The sequence below is a fragment of the Laetiporus sulphureus genome, assembly GCF_001632365.1.
Source record: "Laetiporus sulphureus 93-53 unplaced genomic scaffold LAESUscaffold_6, whole genome shotgun sequence".
Classification (NCBI taxonomy): domain Eukaryota; kingdom Fungi; phylum Basidiomycota; class Agaricomycetes; order Polyporales; family Laetiporaceae; genus Laetiporus; species Laetiporus sulphureus.
The window spans coordinates 420,046-439,160 of record NW_024468515.1 but is presented as its reverse complement, the minus strand read 5'-3'; the positions used below and the strand labels follow the sequence as shown (position 1 = coordinate 439,160).

The 19,115-nt window shown below is 44.0% G+C and overlaps 6 protein-coding genes across 6 annotated transcripts; 5 read left to right on the top strand and 1 right to left on the bottom strand.

The window, feature by feature from the left end:
* Nucleotides 1-3,949: 3,949 nt before the first annotated feature.
* Nucleotides 3,950-4,291, bottom strand: LAESUDRAFT_621241 (uncharacterized protein; the record flags this gene model as incomplete). The annotated part of the gene is made up of 2 exons (XM_040903275.1): nt 3,950-4,094; nt 4,140-4,291. Coding segments are annotated over 2 exons (297 nt in total), but the record flags the coding sequence as incomplete, so codon positions are not given.
* Nucleotides 4,292-4,944: 653 nt separating this feature from the next.
* Nucleotides 4,945-8,820, top strand: LAESUDRAFT_711820 (uncharacterized protein; the record flags this gene model as incomplete). The annotated part of the gene is made up of 23 exons (XM_040906869.1): nt 4,945-5,033; nt 5,076-5,175; nt 5,425-5,549; nt 5,763-5,849; nt 5,895-6,003; nt 6,055-6,105; nt 6,164-6,200; nt 6,261-6,276; nt 6,322-6,390; nt 6,593-6,622; nt 6,677-6,709; nt 6,763-6,852; nt 6,906-7,004; nt 7,067-7,132; nt 7,186-7,248; nt 7,300-7,350; nt 7,418-7,471; nt 7,522-7,575; nt 7,784-7,888; nt 7,941-8,024; nt 8,077-8,483; nt 8,531-8,675; nt 8,757-8,820. The coding sequence occupies 23 exons, from the start codon at nt 4,945-4,947 to the stop codon at nt 8,818-8,820; spliced, it is 2,028 nt and encodes a 675-aa protein (XP_040767712.1).
* A 2,271-nt stretch (nt 8,821-11,091) lies between these two features.
* LAESUDRAFT_627253 (uncharacterized protein) lies at nt 11,092-11,532 on the top strand (the record flags this gene model as incomplete). Its single annotated transcript, XM_040903350.1, has 1 exon — nt 11,092-11,532. A coding segment is annotated over one exon (441 nt), but the record flags the coding sequence as incomplete, so codon positions are not given.
* A 1,400-nt stretch (nt 11,533-12,932) lies between these two features.
* LAESUDRAFT_645233 (uncharacterized protein) lies at nt 12,933-13,253 on the top strand (the record flags this gene model as incomplete). Its single annotated transcript, XM_040903906.1, has 1 exon — nt 12,933-13,253. One exon carries the CDS (start codon nt 12,933-12,935, stop codon nt 13,251-13,253), a length of 321 nt encoding a protein of 106 aa, XP_040767710.1.
* Nucleotides 13,254-14,843: 1,590 nt separating this feature from the next.
* On the top strand, nt 14,844-16,331 carry LAESUDRAFT_645761 (uncharacterized protein; the record flags this gene model as incomplete). The annotated part of the gene is made up of 2 exons (XM_040903939.1): nt 14,844-15,340; nt 15,371-16,331. The coding sequence occupies 2 exons, from the start codon at nt 14,844-14,846 to the stop codon at nt 16,329-16,331; spliced, it is 1,458 nt and encodes a 485-aa protein (XP_040767709.1).
* A 708-nt stretch (nt 16,332-17,039) lies between these two features.
* Nucleotides 17,040-17,240, top strand: LAESUDRAFT_600766 (uncharacterized protein; the record flags this gene model as incomplete). Its single annotated transcript, XM_040903052.1, has 1 exon — nt 17,040-17,240. A coding segment is annotated over one exon (201 nt), but the record flags the coding sequence as incomplete, so codon positions are not given.
* Nucleotides 17,241-19,115: the final 1,875 nt, after the last annotated feature.

Sequence of the window (19,115 nt, the reverse complement as noted above, 5' to 3'; positions counted from 1 at the left end):
CCTTTGTGTCTCGTTCGTCGCACGATGACCAGTTCTTAGTCATTAATGTCTACAATGACACACCCGCGACTGGTCAACCTGGCCTCCAGCACCTTTTTTCTCTTTCCCTTCCACCTGATGTCTCACTCCTACTATGTGGGGACTTTAACATGCACCACCCTCTTTGGTCGTGGGAGCACCGCGCCTTCCATACCACTACTAAAGGGGCAGATGACCTGGTCCGCTGGACTGTCGGCCATCACCTGGAGCTCATCACTGAACCCCACCTCCCCACTCACACCATCGGTGTTAATCCCTCCACAGGTACCATCATTGATTTGGTATGGGCCTCGAGCAGCCTCCGCTTCGTTCTTTCACAATATTGTGTCAAGGACTCCCTGTGGGCCTCAGACCATGCTCTCCTTACCTATACCATAAGCACTGAGGCTGCTCCCATGGAAGTTGACCTTGGCTTCCATGTGGACCCTTTCTTAGGGGAAGAGTGGCTTAACGCCCTCGATGTTGCTCTCCTAACTAACCCTCCCCCCCAGCTACTCCTCCACCTCTGACCTCGATCGGGGTGCCACAGCTCTATTGCATGCCATCGATGCTGCAAATATCACCACCTTCCTGCCATGCACCCACACCCACAGGCCATCGCAACTGTGGTGGAATGACAGTTGCAACTTTGCCCAACAGAAAGTCCAGGATGCTCCTACCCCTGAGGCACGTCGAAGTGCAAAATGAGACCTCTAGCAGATCATCCGCACTGCATGCAAGGAGTGGGCCATCGTGGCAGCCTCATAATTGCAACACATCAACCTCTGGTGCCTCTTCTCATGGACTAAGGGGCAACACACCTCAGTGCCATCCATCATTCATGCTCGTGATGAGATGCTCAGCCTGCCTGACAACATTGGGTGGGCGCTCACTGAGCATTATTTTCCCCCATCTCCTTCTTTTCCTCCTTTACACCCTGTTGTTTCCCCTCTGTACCCAATGCCACAGGCACCCCACCCCCTTCTTGAGAGTGAGGTGTCAGCGGCCATGTCATCTACTTCTCTTCTTTCTGCCCCAGACCCCTCCGGTACCTCCTGGAGGCTCATCCATTGACTCTGGCAGTCTACGGCCCACCACGCTCTTTTTAACTTCTCAGCCACATCCCTCTCTTTGAGCCACCTTCCTTCTTCGCTGAAAGTTGCCGCTCTCATATTCATCCCCAAACCTGGAAAGATGGACTATATGGCGCTGAGTGCGTACCGACCCATAGCACTGCTCAAAACCCTGAGTAAGCTCCTGGAAAAAGTGGTTGCTGCATGCCTTAACTGGCAGATCAGTGCCCTTAACCTCATTCCAAGAACTCAGTTTGGGGGCCGATCCCAACACTTCATCATCGATGCAGGCATGCACCTGACCCATACCATTCGCACTGCTTGGGCGAATGGTTTTTCTGCTTCACTTCTTTGCATGGACATCGAGGGTTACTATAATAACATTCACCACGATGTATTGCACTCTATTCTCCTGTCACTCGGCTTTCCCACCAATGAAGTCCTCTGGATCTCTTCATTCCTTGCTGACCGTTCCGTCTCCCCTAAACTACAAGGGGAGCATGGCTCATCCTATCCCGTAGCTGCTCTCGGCATACCTCAGGGCTCACCCCTTTTGCCTGTGCTTTCCACCATATATTCTTCTCCCCTCTATCGTGCACTTGATCCATTTCTCTATCCACAGCAAACCGTTGCCAGATACGTAGATGATTTCACACTCCTTATCATCTCCCCCTCACTACGGCACAATGTCACCCTCTTACGGAACACCCTGCCCACCATTTCCATTTCCCTTGGCATGCTCGGCCTTACTGTCAGCATGTCCAAAACTGAACTCATTCATTTCTGTCCATTGGCTGTTGGCCTATCCTCTAACCCCCCCTTAACTTTTCAGTGGAATGGTCGCCAAGAGCACCTTGAGCTGAAGCCCTACCTCCAGTGGCTCGGCCTCTGGCTTGACCGTACACTATCATTCAAACACCACATTCACGTCATGGCAGCGTGTGCACAGTCCTGGGTCATCGTCCTGCACCAACTCATGAACACCCAACGTGGAATCTCTGTCACTCAAGCCTGCCTCCTTTACCTCTCTACCATATTACCAGTGCTAACCTTTGGCAGCCCTGTCTGGTACAATCCCTGCATGCTGAGGACCCTCTTCTACCCACTCGAACACATTCAAACCATGGCGCTGCAGTGGTTCCTCAGTGCGTGGAAATCCACTCCACAAATTGCCCTAAACCTCATCGCCAGCATTCTCCCAATGAAGCAACAGCTGCAACGCCTCTCCAATCTCGCTGCCGCATGACTCCTCACCCTCCCTAGGCATCACTCCATCATTACCTGCATGAGCGACCAGGCCCACCTCTACCCGCCCCAATTCACCCTCCTGAATCCATCCATACGCCACCACCATGCTGAGCACACTGTGATCACTGCTCTAGAAGAGGAATTACCTCATGACTCCATGTGCACTGACCCATTCCTCCAGCCACCATGGCAGGAGTCACACCCGTGGGAAACGTGAGTCACCTCGCTCATTCTGCCATCCACCAAGGATGCATCCATGCATCATGTAGACTCCGTTTTAAACCCTCTTTTATCCAATCACTTCTCAGATCCCACAGCCCTCTGGGTGTTCACCGACAGCTCTCAAACTTCTCACCCATGACCAGCCCCTCATCATCGTGCAGCAGGAGCAGGTGCGTGCATCTATCATCATTCCACTGTGAAGTTTCAATGAGCATGGGGAATGGGGCATCGAGCTGAGGTCTTCGATGCAGAGCTCTTCGCCATCACGACCGTGTTCTCCTATTTTTGCAGCTTTCTTAACGCTTATCCCAACATTTCTACCATCTATATCTGTGTGGACAACTGCGCAGCCCTATCTTTCCTTTTTTCTTTGAGCCCCCACCCGGGGCAGCCTTTCTTCATAACTTTTTGTAACCATCTCATGCCGCTCATGAATAACTTCCCTAATTTAAAAATTATGCTGGTTTGGGTGCCTGGTCACCGTGGTGTACTGGGTAACAAAGTGGCCGACCACCTCACCAGGAAGGCTGTGTCTCAACCCGAAAGCATCTGCCCCACAATTGCATGGGTGTGGTGGTGGGCATGTGAGTGAGCGACCTCCTCCTGGCAGGAGGAATATGCAGCTACTGATCAACCCACTGCTCTGTGTGAAGCCTGGCCCTGGGCCCCTACCACCACACTTCATTCTGTTTTCCACTTCAGCGATTATTCTCAAAACACCGAGGGCCGCTTTGTCCAGGCTGTTGTTGGCCATGGCCACATCAGCACCTTTTTCAATTCATGCTACCACCAAAGCTTTTGCAGGTGCATTTGCAACCCTGCACTCCTTAACTCACGCACCCATACACTACTTAGCTGCCCGCTGCATGATGACGCCAGGTGCACACTTTTCGACACTGCCACTCCCACACGCACCCACCTCCACTGCCTATGGAGACACCTCGAGGGCTTGGACCATCTTTGTCACACTGTTTGACCTGGGCTAACCACCACACCCGTGGCCCTGCCACCTTTCCTTTTCTTCCTTCTTTATACCTACCCTGAGATGCGCCACACTGTAGTGTATGCCCGAGCCTGTACACCCTTCCTGTTATATGCCGCATATAGTGTGGGATAGAAATAAATGCCAAAAAAAAAATCCACTAATCTACAGGATCTTTTCTTCATGGAGATGAATCCATGCGAAGCCTTTTTATGCTGTTCTTCACCTCATCAATGACAATCTTCTCCTCATTCCCGTCATAACCAACAGTACATTTAAGTGGCCTCCAAATCTGCGTACCACCAGCGATGACCGTTTCTGTCAATTTCTGGCACAAATTCTGAAATAAAAGAGATGATAGGGTGATCTTTTTTGAATACTTTTTACGTACGTGTTCAACACATCTATCTATTATGCAAAATGATAACAGCTTGTTTATCAGCCTCAGTGTATCTTTTCCACTGTGTATCACCCAGAATGACACCTGCAGTTCGACAAGATGTCCAAGCCTTATCGATGATGGATTTACTCGAAAAATCTTTGTGATTCCTCTGCCAGTGCTAAGTTGCAATCTAAATTAAGAGGTGATGACTTACTGATCAATCCGTTGCTCATAGTATCCTACCTGATTGTCTTGAAGATGCAAACAATCTTGACCCTGACGATGAGCGAGAATATCGAAAGGGTCAACATTCTGAGCGAGGGATAAAGCCACGCCATTGTGCAGATTTCTTTTTGATGTGAAGTATCAGTTGCTGAATTGCATAGAAACGCAGTCGGCAAAGTTCTCAGACTGCCAAGATTGCAAAAGAAGACCCGACTGGTTTTCCGAACAGAGCTGGTGTATGGATAAAGCTCCTCGCACGTAATTGTTGAAAGGTTTCAACCCTAGTCCAGTCAGTGTGACTGCCTGATAGGCATTCAAGATATGTCGAGGGAGTCTACAACATGAAATGTGAGCATTTTCCATCGAGAATGTTGTAGGTCCATGTACTGAGAGTTGTTCACAATGGGAGAAAGATTCTTAGCACAGACATAACCCAATACATACAACACCACCTCCTCAGCACCATCAGTCATTGATCCCGCTGTACTCCATGTCAAGTCAGCTCCTCAATAACCATTGCCATTTTCAGCCTGAAGCTCATACAGGCTTATGAGTGTTTGCAGCAGTTGAGCCTGGTGTAAGTTCAGTCAGAGCTCATTACAGCTAGAGGGGACTTATATCTGTAAATGCTCCTAGATTCTTGTTTTCCACCTCTGCATGATGTTTGTCCATATATCTCTTCAGCGTAGCCTCTGCCTATCTATTAACATTTCTGTTCCATTGCAAAGTAGAAAACAAACTGTATATGTCTCTCTTCTGTTGCAAGAGTTCTAAAGCCATGGTGGGAGGCAGCAATGTTTACCTCACAAGATGAGGACGTTCTTGGTAGAACTCTTCAAAGTCAGCAGCATGTTGGTCTTCAACCGGTTCTTTCTGCAGAGAGGTAGTCCCAATTGTTCGAATGACCTCTCTCCATGTAGTTTAGATCACCTGCTCAGGATGTCAGTTTGGACTCTTCTGAAACATGTTTGGGCTATGCTCCGATGATGACTTTCCCTTATAATCCAGATGCCCAGTCAGGCAACGTAAACCATAAAGGTTGACTAGTCTTTGAAAAGTCTAACAATCAGTGCAAGATCAGTTTCTCTGAACTTTGCAGATCATCCATTCTTGGTCAAGCTGTAGTCCACACATGAGCAATTTATATGTATCATGCTTAGTCCATCCCCCACCAACTTTGATTCATTGGCAACGTCGACTTCAAACTGGCTTTTGATTTGTGTACTTTCAACGGTCTAATGCTCATGTCGAAGCTGAACATTCTTATCATGCAGGGGCCTGCCAAGAAAAGGCTGGTCCTCAATTTGAACTCCGATATGAGGCTAGTACATTCACCAATGTGGTCAGATTTTCAGATAGCAGGAATGAGGTTTTACCTTTGTACCATCCAAATGCCCTTGTGAGGTTTCTCTCCATTTTCCAGTACCGGTCCTGACATTTGCTGAGTGACTATCTGATCTGACTTTTTTGAAGAACATATAAAGCGAGAGACTCATTTTTACCCTCAATATTGCTGTCCTACTTTTCCAGGATGGCTTGAGGAAAGACCTCCACTGCTCAGTGCTTCTTCTTTAAGATGATCATCTTCACCATGTTCTAATACTGCCTATAGTGGACATGCTGGAAAGGCCTCTACGAGGAGCAAGAGACAGGCTCCAATTTCTACTGAAACCATCTTGATCTCCGATTCTGAGAAGAAGTACATGGTTTGCAAGTTTGTGATATGCATCTGACATCTCGCCAGACCTACCCCACCTCCCAAGTCAGCATCATATATTTTCCACATACTAACTGCAAGCATTTTGCATTCCGATGTCCCTACGCAGATCGACGCCCATGACACAAAAGCCATAGTATGTTGAGTTTGTTTTCACCAGCCAATGTGAGTGCTCATCTTTTTCTAGTATCGCTATGTCAACGGGTGGCCATACCTCGAGGAGTGTGAGGTTCAAACAGTAAGTGTTCCATTTGAGTCTCTGAAAGTATAGCTTCAAACACATTTTAGGAACACAGAAACAAGCAACAATGGCAACCATGAGGCGGTTCAATCGTGAGTGTGAGTGTTCCTATACTCCTCTTTTTTTTTAACCACTGTATAGAGAAAATGAAGGATCAGATGGTCATGAGTGAGTGTTTGCACCTATAACAGCTCACATCTGAACATTCAGCAGACTGGATGGGGTGGTGTCAGAAAAGGGAAAGCAAGTGCTTAGAGCGACACCTTTGACACCGAAGAAAAAGTACGTGTATGTTATATTTGTTTTCGTCATATTGTTGACTATTCATCCGCACACTAGGATCACCATTCTGACACCTCCTGAGACTCCCATGACCTGAATTCGCGTAAGACCAGCAGTCATCTAGGAAGTGTAATCAAACGGTTGACGTTGTGAGCTGACCTTCATATTCTTAAATGCATTTTGTTGACCATCTTGATTGTAGCCAGTCCTGCTCTGAGGACGAGTCAGACAAGTACATGTTTCTACAGCACGTTCTGAAATGCAGGATTGAACATTCATCTTTCAGTCCATCATTCAAGAAATGGTTGAAGGTGATGATGTAAGTGGAGCTGTCTACTTTCTCGATATATAATAAACTGATATGCATATTAGTGTCTCCTCTGATGAGGAGAACGAGGACTCTGAGTCTGAGGTCTGCAGAGAGGATGAGCCAGCCATTGACTTTACACGAAGGCAGAGAGAGTACGTCATGCGTAACATAATATTGATGGGCAAGATATAATGTACCATTACAGTAAGAATCCAATGTTTGCCCTCATGGCTAATCTGACTGACCAGAGAGATGAGCTGGATCATGAGATGGAGAGGATTACCATGTGCTCTTCAAAGAAGAAGTACGTTCACCTCTTACACCTAATTAATACGTTGGTTGACTCGTTTTCTGAACAATCCACAGACGACTCATCAAGGACTTCATCGATAATGAAGCGAAAGAAGTTGATGAAGAAGTTGATGATGGACGGTGAGTTTTAGATGGAGAGTTGCTTCGTTGTACACATACATGTCTTTCATCAGGTTGAATGTCGATGAAACCTTGAGTGAAAATGACTCCCTGAATGGATTCATTGTCAATGACAAGTACGAGATTTTCTGTGCTGCCTTAGCTGGAGACTGACCTAACACCATCAGCAATGACAGCGTCATTGATGCAGAAATCACACCACAACATAACACTGATGTGTACGTGTTCTCGAACAATGATCATTTATGTCTCCTAGATGGTATTTCATGTTTCATGTGTTAACAGGGTTTCGAAGACTCCCAAGGCTATGATCGTAAACAACGATGAACATGAGAACAAGTATGTACCCTCCATCCTTTGTGCTAGAATAAATATAAACTGCCTTTCAGAGATATCATCAAGCCTGGCAAGAAGATCATCAAGCCACAATCAGTCTGCAAGGAGTAGGTGTTTGAATTTATGTCATGGACGTACTGCTGATGGTTATCCCAGTGAATGACCTGTGCAGAAGGACCACAAGGGTAAGGAAAAAAGTGAAGACAAGGTGTACATCTGATCCTGTCAATTTTTCACACTGCACTAATGTTGTCTGCAGGATGAAGATCGAGGTTCAATGCAATGAAACTCCTCCTGCACTAATGTTGTCCGCAGGGTGAAGATCGAGGTTCAATGCAATGAAACTCCTCCTGCATTGCTCAATCCATCCTTGTGTGATGATCTGCTCAAGGACACTTATGCCAACATTCCTTACACTCTGTAAGTTATTGCGGCACAGGCACCTTATTATCTATTGAACGTACACCATCAGAAAGGTTCTCATAGACGGTGTTACATTAATGCCGATTTCAATGATGGACACATTAAGAATCACCAAAAATCTGGTCTACATTCGGTATGTCTCCTGCCATATCAGTTTCATTCACGTAGTTGACATATACTTTCAGAGGTATCATTGAGCTAATGACGATGACCGAACCATGGCCTGAGCAAGTCATCATTCCTGGTCGCATTCACCCAGACAAGGTCCAAAACCTTGGCAGCTCACTCTGTTTCCCCCATATGGTTCAAAAGGCTGTCTGCTTGACGTTCAGTATAGTGCAGAAAAGCCATCTCACTAAGCCATGTAGTTTTACCTCTCTGATCAAGGAAGAGATGCAGATCAAAGAGCTTGACATTATTCCTATCCAGCAAGAATGGGAGCTCACGCAGGGATTCTATGGTGCTCTGTTCGGACAAGACATTGAGGATGGAGATGAAATGATGGTCAAAAATATTCGATTCAATGCATACGAGAATGTTGCATTCAGCACACGCATCTCTCGTGTGGACTCCAATGACACACCATCTGGCTGTGAGCATATCTTTCTTTTCAAGTTATTGTTGTAACATCCCTTGCAGATAGTGCCAGGCTGAAGGAACTGCTCAGTGAATCTGCTGCATCTCCCAGAAAAGGTGGTCTGTTTACGCAGTCTTCATCGTCAGAGGTGTTACCTCTTTTTTCAAAGCCCATGCCTGTGAATCTCATGATCGGTGACTGGGATACGTACGTGTCTGCACACTTTATTTCTCACTCTCACCTGTGCACATTTCAGTTCTGGTGTTTGACTGCACTGACTACTTCCAGCATAAATGTGAAGGAAAACTTTCTTTCAAACTCCAAGATGTGCCTACTACATGTCCCTTGGTGAAAGCAGAGCTTCCAGAATGTAGTTTTGTGGCCGTCCTGCACACGACCAATTTGTGGAATGCTGCAGGCCACAGAGATATGATCTCATTCAACATCCTCAGCATTCTGTTGTTGCTTAATCCTAAATTGTAAATATGCTCTTCCGTATTGTTTTCCATTACAATTCCATAGCAACAAATAAAAGCGGTCCAAATGAAATGATCCAACAGCTGAGCCGGGTTGAAATGTTTAAGACCATATTTTCTGGCTGATGTTGTTAGTTTCGGCAATCTCAAAGCAAGGAAACATTGTTCATCCTTTAAGAATGTTTCTCGTTGCAAATGGTATTGGTGGTCAAGGAAATCCGGGTTTTCACGTATGAACCATTTTCCAAGCCAGAAGGATGTTTTCAGAATGATGATCGCTCAGAGCTGTAGCATTTTCCGTGGTCTCCCCATTCTCTGCATCCTTCCTCCACTCGATTCACGATGAAAATCTTCCATTCTCAGCATCATTTATGAAAATCAGTGGCCCTGGTACTATGGATGCTAATTGTACATGTCTTCATGATGCTTATATCACTCGATCACATCGGTCCTACTGAAGTCTCGCATAATGCTTTCTCGCTCTCTCTAAATGATAATACACACTTCAATGGACCACACCATCAGATGATGGCGGACATCCTTAAAACCAATTCCATGTTGCGCTGCGGTGGAGCCCTGAGAAACACTTCCTACAAAAGTCCTCTACCATCGGATTACGATGACAAAAAGACCCCGAGCTGTGCAAATACCCTTCTCCCATCCAGATGTACAGTATGATGTAAATTTGGTTTGTATGAAACCATTGACGTCGCTCACCAACCAATGCTCATGAATACATCGTTCTGTTATCATTTACATCACACTTCATTTGACATCTACATGTATCAGGTACAAAGCCCCTATGTGACAATCATCTTATATCTGCATGTTATTTCATCGTCTCATAATTATTCTCACCATTTGATGTTAGTTCGTGGCTTTGCTAATGACATTTTCACCTTTGATCACACATTACTCCGCAGCACACATCACTTCATTCACACTCTATTTCAACTGGTAGTACCTTCCCTGCATAGGGTGACTTCGATTCAGATATCGTTCTTAAGGTTCCTGATGAGACGTCATGATTTTAAACTTTTTTTCCTCCAATGCTGCACATCCTTCTTCCTATACCTAATCAACTGGCAGATTCACCTTTCTGGTCCTCAAAAATTTCATATTGTGTCTGAACTCTGCCTGTCTTTCATACACCAGGAACCCTTGTTGGTTGGAGGAGCTTCGAAATCAGGAAGGCTTTATCAATGGACCACCAAAGAGGTTGAGACTTTCATCCTGCCAGGAATGCACATTGACCATTCAAGCAAGTACGAATATGAGGGCTACATCGTGAATGCTCCTCCACCTCAAACTGAACAAAAAGGTGCAGTTTATGCACATGTTTCATTATTGACGTTGGCACAAAAGCTGTCCAAGAATGCCCTTATATCCATATGTCGGACACACCAGATTGACCTCATACAAAGGAAGTTAGCCAGAGAACAACTACAAATGCTGCTCCTGCAACATCACTGCATGTCATGTCCTGAACTTGTTTCCATCTTCAACCCTAAGTTGATTGCAGTGAGTGTCAAATGGATGTGAAAAACCTGACTTCATGTGCTGAAGACCACGTGGAACTGCAAAGGCTTTCCTCCATCTCCTCTGACCAAAGAGCTCCTAAATGAGACCATCAATGGTTTTTGTGAAGACATCGAGAAGGAGAATTTTTTGGAATTTGTGTGTGCAGTTTGTGGTCAATTGCGATGAAAAACAACTCTGACCAAGCTGTCAGATTGTGACGTAGACCTAGCCATCTTAATGCCAACGGCATCAGTAATTACCAGAAAGGAGCAAAAAAGTGCAACAATCCAATTCCAGAGTTGAAAGGACCGGTCATTTTACCCAACTGTGATCAAGTTTGTATGGAATGTCTACAAGATCTCGAAAGAGGTTTGCTCCTGACAAATTCTCTTGCTAATGGACTTTGGATCGTTGAGATCCCTCCTGAACTGCAAGACCTAATGTGGTGTGAGAAAATGCTTGTATCGAGGGTTAAGCACAACTACTGCATAATCCAGGTCAAGGTATCCAGTATGTGAAAAATGTGCGCCAATGCCATATGCCATTCCGTGTCAATGCCAAAGATTTACCGAAGCTTGGCTCCTAGTCAGGAAGAACTTGATGAAGTACTCGCATTCATATAAATTGGCCCTTGCAAACCCACAGATAAGGAATTTGCCAGAACTCTATTTCTGGTAAGATGTAACAAGGTTGCGAAAGCATTGGAGTGGCTGAAGCTAAACTACGACAATTACATAGACTTGAACAAATCCTATGACAATCTCAATAGCTATTCAGAGAATGTTCCTCCAGTCATTGTAGACTACCATGATGGATATATGAACAAGGCTCCAGAAGCTACGGCAGTAAATGACCTTGAAATGAATGAAGGTACCATTGACGGTCCCTGTCCATTCACCATTCATGGTCTTACCAGGGATGTGTATGTCAACCTCCTCGATGACAATTATCAGTTGATAAGGGCAAAGGCTATTCATCAGTTCAGAAAAAGCAAGGTTCTGGGTGTCGGCCAGCAACAAAATTCTCAAAGCTTATATCACAACCCTCAGCTGTATCCTCAGATATTCCCCTGGTTATTTCTTTACAGCTTGGGAGGCCTGAACAATGTCCGTGGGTCTAGACGGGTGTCTGAGTCCAAAAGGAAGCAACAACTGCTCATGTATCACGATAAGTGCTTTCAGCTCGAACCATATTTTCCTCTTGTCACCTTTAATCATGAACAAATTAAAAATGCGACCACAGCCGGATACCTGTTGATCAAAAAACAAAATTTTCATGAGATTGCAAACAAAATCATCAACCTGCCTTTGGTTGCTCTGGAAAGTCTGATTACCCAACTCGGAAATGGCCTTGTAAAGCCTGAGACCAATGCTGAGAAGGAGTGTTTCAAGATCATAAATGACCTGGACCATATCGCAGCCAAGTCCAAGGCTCCTTAACAAATTGCAAATGTATGCGTAATGAAATATGGGCGCTCACATCGTATCTCGGTGTGCCTTTTGGTTCATCACCTTGCACCTGCCGATATCAATCATCCCATCGCCCTTTACTTTGCAGACACCAAACAAGACATCATGCCAGAGTTTCGCATAGATAATGAGTGCTGGTGACTTATTGCATCTAATCTGGTCACTGGTGCTCAGTTTTTCAAATTTGTGGTGGAGCTGTTCATAAACCATGTTCTAGGTGTGAATCAGAACTGAAGAGGTATATACAGGGAGACAGCAGCATACTATGAAACTGTTGAACAGCAAGGATGCCTAACACTGCACATGCATATGATGATATGGATAAAAAATTGTCTAAGTCCTCAGCAGATCTGAGATAGAATCCTCGATCACAATTCAGATTTTCAGAGAGAGATTGTAGAATATCTTGAAAGTGTATATGTTGGGGAATTTCATAACAGAATAATGAAAGACATCTGCCAGCACATCAAAAACTTGAATGTGCAGGAAGAACGTGTACCCCCTACACTTACCCTGTCCAAACTGGTCCTGATGTGCTGTATGAAAAAAAAAACTGCAATGACTGTCAGAAGTGTGCAACCTGGGAAAAGTGGTGGAAAGAACAGTGTCTTGAAGTGAATGAGCTCATCTATCTGTCCAATCGTCACTGATGTCTCCAGGGATGCAAAGATAACAAGTATGGAACCTGCAAGGCTCATTTTCCATGTATAACCTATACCGAAACCATGGTTGATCCTGAAACAGGGGCCCTCAACATCAAAAAGGGTGAGGCGTGGATCAATACACTCACTCCGATTGTTACATATCTTCTTCGATGCAACACGGACGTCATGAGTCTCATGTCGGAGATCACAATCAAATCTGTTATTGCTTATGTAACTGACTATATCACCAAGACACCTCTAAAAATCCATGTAATGTTTGAAACTGTCTGCAAGGTATTTGATAGAAGTGAAAACCTAATCGCAGGGGACACAGACAGAATACAGAAAGGACAGATGTTACTGACAAAAATTGTTAATGCATTGACAGCCGGCGTGGAGATCGGAGGACCAATGGCCTGCTTGTATCTTCTGAAACACAAAGATCATTACACTAACTACACTTTTAATGTGTGCATGTGGAAAAGTTTCATAAAGCAGGTATGTACCGCTTGGGACGATGATAAGCAAACCGGTGAAACAAAGATATTCACTGTTCCTGAGCCTCCAAAAAAAGTGATATTAACTCAAACTCGAGGCAAGTTTGTAGCGCTGTCTGCAGTAGACAATTACATATATAAACCTTCAATCTTCGAAGGAACGTGCCTGTATGATTGAATTTGATGAGTAAAGAAAGAGTCGCATAAGTTCACGAAAGACGTTTCTGCCCCTGAGTTGTCGTCAAAGATTATCCAACCTTTCATCAATGATGAGCAATGATCTCTACAGCCTGAAGATGAAGATGATGAGCTTCTGCTTCGGCCATCTTTCCGCATAACTTCTATTCAGACAGAAAAGGATGAAGAAAGTGAAGAGGAGCTCGTTCCAGCAAAAGAGGAAAATGAAGAAAGCTCTTCTGAGGCCAGTTTCTCTGATGATGTACACTGATGTATGGATTCATCTGACAGCAATGATGAGCTATTGCTCACCTCAGAAAATGTAAAGACATTTCATGCAGATGAGCAAGCAGATATCGCAGACTGTAAGCTTCAACCTGCACGCTTTTTGCTGACCCACCCTCGATATCAATCCAAGCAAGTAAGGTTTCTGCCAGAGGACAAAAGCATGATTCCTAATTTTGTTGGTGATGCATTGCCTCATAGAGACAGTGACAATCGAGAGGAATACTGCATGACCATGTTAACTCTATTCAAGCTGTGGAGGTCAGGACACGACCTCAAATGTGACCAGATGATGTCATGGAATGATCTTTTTGAGCAACATCAATTTACTGACAGACAGAGATAGATCATGGACTACATGCACATTAGATATGAGTGTAACCATGACAGAGATAACTTCGCAAAGCTGAGGAAAGCAGAAGCAAATGTTGGTGGAATGCCGTTTAGCATGAACAATGATGATATTGATGCACTAGATCATGATTACAAAATACAACATGCTGCTGATGAGGTCACCACACACTACGATGTTCTTGGCAATATTTCTGAGTGGGATAACTTGGGAACCAAGGCTCAATTGCGGTTAACACACATGATGCATGCGGAAAACATCATGCATACTTCTGGATGGATGGACAACCTTCCCGAAGGATGTGATGTCACTCAAGGTCATTTTCCATCTACTGAATTTTGTGACGAAAAGGGCCATACTGCTTCAGAGTGGTGATTGCTTCTTGCTGAAAGAAAAAAGGAAATCATACAGTCTCGCACAGATCAAGCAGTTGCAAACAATGTTGTTGACAAGGCAACAGGAGCTGTGGTGAATAAATATATAGATGTGGTCAAAGTGATTGACATGTCTTATCTCGAGAAGGGTTTCAAAGCGAAGGAGAAAAAAGATTAAAAGCTCATTGATGATACTAATACACTCTTCAAACTAAACAAAGAGCAGGAATGTGGGTTTAGAATTGTTGTCAATCATGCCACAAACCTCAGTGGAGAACAGCTAAAGATGTACCTTGGTGGTATGGCAGGAACCAGTAAATCTCAGGTCATAAAGGCATTGTCCCATTTTTTCAATGAACGTAAAGAGAGTTACAGATTTCTCTGTGTTGCCCCAACTGGATCAGCTGCTGCCTTGATTGCTGGCTCAACATATCACTCTATCCTAGGAATGAGCAAGTACACTTCAGATTCTGCCGCCAGCCTCCTTCAAGTAAGAGCGTGTCTTCAATGCATTGAGTACATTTTTTTAGATGAGGTGTCAATGGTGGACTGCCACAGTTTGTACAAAATATGCTCTAGGATGCGCTCAGCTGTCAAAAATGAAGGAAAGCCATTCAGAGGAATAAACATGATTTTCTCAGGAGACTTTGCACAGCTTTCCCCTGCAGGATCAGGGCATTCATTGTTTTCCCATAAAGTCAGATCAGTGCTGCACATCACCAGCAGTCACTATGAACAAGAATCATCCATAGGCAAATCACTTTGGCACCAGTTCACAACTGCAGTAATCTTGAGAGAGAACATGAGACAAAAGCAGCAAACTCCTGATAATGCAAAAATAAGAAAGGCTTTGGGAAACTTAAGATACAAGTCCTGCACCCAGGCAGACATACAACATTTGAAGGGATATATAGCAGGTCATGCTGCAGATAGGCCAAAGTTAAATCAGCCCAGATTCAGAAATGTCTCCTTCATCACCCCCTGGAATGCGTATCGAGACAAAATCAACGACCTTGGCTGTACATGCTTTGTCAGAGAGATAGGACAACAACTCATTACATTTTACTCTGAAGACAAGTGAAGATCAAATGCAGAGGAAAAGAGAAGAAAGGCAAAACATGCTACTGTAAATCCACAAAGGTCATCCAATGTCATAGACCCTGAAACTCAGAGAGTCTTGTGGAATCTACCTCATGACTGTACTGATAACCATCCCAGAAAATTGACCCTATGCATAGGCATGCCAGTCATGATTAAGAGCAATGAGGCTACTGAGTGTTGTGTGACCAATGGTGCAGAAGGCGTAGTGGCTGGGTGGAAGGCGAGACCTTTGGAGGATAACAAGCTGGCCCTAGACACCCTCTTTGTTCAACTAACCTCTGCTCCTACACCCATCAAGTTGGAAGGACTACCTGAAAATGTAGTCCCTATTAGTCACCAGCTGATGAAAATTGCATGCATCATGCCCAATGATCGAACGGTCTCCATTGTAAGAGACCAAGTCGCAGTTATACTTAATTTTGCTATGACCGACTTCACCTCCCAAGGTCGCACAAGGCCTGACAATGTATGTGATCTCCAAAATTGCAAGTCTCATCAGTCCATATACACCTGTCTCTCTAAGGGCTCTACATATCAAGGAACCCTAATTGTTCAAGGCTTCGATGAGCGTAAGTTGATGAGGGGCATCTCTGGTTCACTGAGACAAGAATTTAGAGACCTTGAACTTTTAGATGAAATCACAAACCTTCGATACAACAAAAAGTTGCCAGACATTGTCAAAGGTGTAACCAGAAATGCTTTGATTGTTTCCTACAGAGCATGGAGAGGGACCATGCACAAGGCACTAAAGTGGTCTAACGAAGATCCATATCCACTGGATGACCCAGAGCCTGACAGTCCCTGGCAAATGCTGGGCAAACCTTCCAAACACGTTGATGATGCACAAAAGGCCTCAGTGGCACAGAAAAAACTGATGAAAATCAAACCTGTGTACAGATATGTGCCTGAAAAGGGAATAAAGACTTTGTCCATGGTCAGCAATGACCAGGATGGGAAAAAAAGGTGAAACGCAAGCGTGTCAGTGATGAAAAACACTCCAATGACAAAAAGAAAAGGTCCACTTCACCCCTCTCCTTGTACTCAAGCCCTGTTGGTTTCATATGGGATGAGAACAACTACAGTTGTGCCTATGATAGCCTTTTCTCCATACTTCTCAAGGTCTTCAAAGATTGTCCAGATCAATGGAGTGAATTGGTCAGCAACCAGAATGACTTTCTCCGCAAGTTCACTAACATTTTTATCAAGGTACAGATAGGTCAATGTTCTATGGAAGATGCAAGAGACATTATTCATGCAAAATTACACATTGCAGATCCTGCAGCATTTCCCACCACTGGAAAAGATGGCACAGACATCTACAGCTTGTGTTCTGCTATGCTTCAGTCTTCATCTTCCAACATTGCCATCCAACTTCATTGTCACCACTGCAATGCTGTCATCAATGCAGAAGACACTTCTATTGATTTATGGGACTGCAGTTTATCAATCTGGAGAGAGTCCTCTGTCAAGTTGGGTTCTTCAAAAAAACAGAAAACTATCAGAATGGCTGCAAACCCTTCTTTCTAAAAAGACTCAGTTGATGTGCCAAACTTGTCATGGAAGGCTGGTCAGAAGATATGTATTTGCTAACATCCCTAACTTCTTAGCATTCATAACAAATCAGAAGCAGATTCAACTAGATCCTGCTGTGTACATCGGAGAACAAGGTACAAAATTTCGCTTGTGTGGTATTATTTATTTTGGTGGGTTTCATTTCACTGCCAGGATTGTTGACATCAATAATCAAACATGGTATAATGATGGAATTGTTACAGGGAATACTTCAACTTTAGAAGACCCTCTGAAAATGGCACACCCTACTCTTCTCAACAAAGCACATGGTAGATTTAGCTCTGTGGCAATCTACACTAAACTATCCTGAATACCTCTGATAATAAAAACATGGTCTGTTACACATGATCGCTTCTCAATAGTCTTCTTTGCCATAATACAATGTTCTGCTAAATACAGTGATAAAGAAGCTACATGCTAGTGCAGCATGTGCAAGGACACATAGCAAGCTGAGGACTTAGTAGGCAAGGCTACAAGACTCCCAGTTAAGGGGTCAAGTCTCTCAGTGGAGAAGTCACTATAGATTGTGGTGTAGCTACCTGGTATATATACATGTGGGTAAAGACCCCATATACCGGGTCTAGAACCTCTGGTATCTACAGGTGATGCAGTTTAAAGACTTGCTTTAGGTCAAAATGGTGGCGCTCAAAGCTGCCAAATGGTGCTTGCAGTTTAAAGACATGCACTAGGTCATTATACGATGCATGGATGTATCGCAAAAAAGATACTCAACTGTTCGTGTACCACTCCGTGGTAGATTTATCCAGGTTTTCAATCTTCAGTCCTTGTGGACTTCGTGCTTCTGTGTTATGGCTGTCGAGTCAGGGATTAAGTCGTGATAATCTTTGTTCCTGCTGAGACATGAACCTGTGCACTCAAGGGGGGTCGAGGCTGACCTTGAGTATAGTCAGGTGGTCTCTGGCGAACTTGGACATCATGGCTTAGCCCCTAAGCCACTTGAATGGGTGAAGTACCAAGTTCGAATCTCGACCAGTATATGATTTTTGAATCATGCAAAGTCACATGCCATAGGGCACTCAAAGCTGCCCAGGTCCAAATGCTTCAGAAACAAAGAATTTGTTTCAAGCACGGTGCTTGCCCTTACTTCACTAAAGTATTTAGAAACAGGGAGTTTGTTTCAAGGACAGTGTCTGCCCTATTTGTCACAGTATATTTCACAAGATACTATGCAAAGTGAAGATATTCGATCGAGTGAAGATTTTGTATGTGAGACTTGATTGAATATTTGAGCTAGTCAAGTGTCATGCACTTCTTCAGATTGATAACTCCACAATCTGGGTTGGTTTTATTGGTTTCTAACCATTTAAGGAAAACAGTGGTTCTTTGTGATATAAGAACTAGTATGGATGCAATCTTGGTTGACTTTCACTAGGCTCGGTTACATTGTCTGTCTGCTTGCCTTCGCAGTATTATATGCTAATTTCCTGATTTAGAAATATCATGTCAAATGAATACAGACTTGCTGAGACAGTGAAGTTTGTCTACAGTAGGCTATCAAATGAGCCGGATATGGGTGACTGCCATAAATGTGATGCAGTTTATTTGTCATGCTCAGGACTAAATGTCACATCAATCAATTGTAAGCTTTAACAAGCCAAATCAGTATGGCATTCTGCTAGCCAAGCCTTGAAAGATACTTGCATTATCATGTTTATCTGATGACAAAGCAGATACTCGCATAAAAAGACTAGTGTATTCACTATCTTTATGGTAAGCTTGATGTGCTTGATAGCACACCCCCTAATCTATGATTGAGTTTGGGCTTTGTGAGGAGCACCCCCTAATCTGTGATTGGGTGTTTCCTTTCCCTCAAATATTATATTCAGTATATTACTGATATACTATAGATACAGTATATTTGAGTTAACCTATGGTTCCTCATATCTATATTTCCTTCATATCACCCTCACATTGCACAAGTCGGGTTCATAAATATCATAATTGGTCAATGTCCTATCGTATGGTTCCTTCTCCATACTGTAATCTTTGTAGATTACTCAGAATATATTATTCCTTCAACATACAGCTGCATCTTCAATGATCACATTGTCAAAGCAACTGATGTTTCACTGTGGGCAACATTCTGTTCCTTTCAATAAATCTGATGAATGTCATGACAAACTGGTCAGGACCTCAGGAATCATTCCTGCCAGAAATG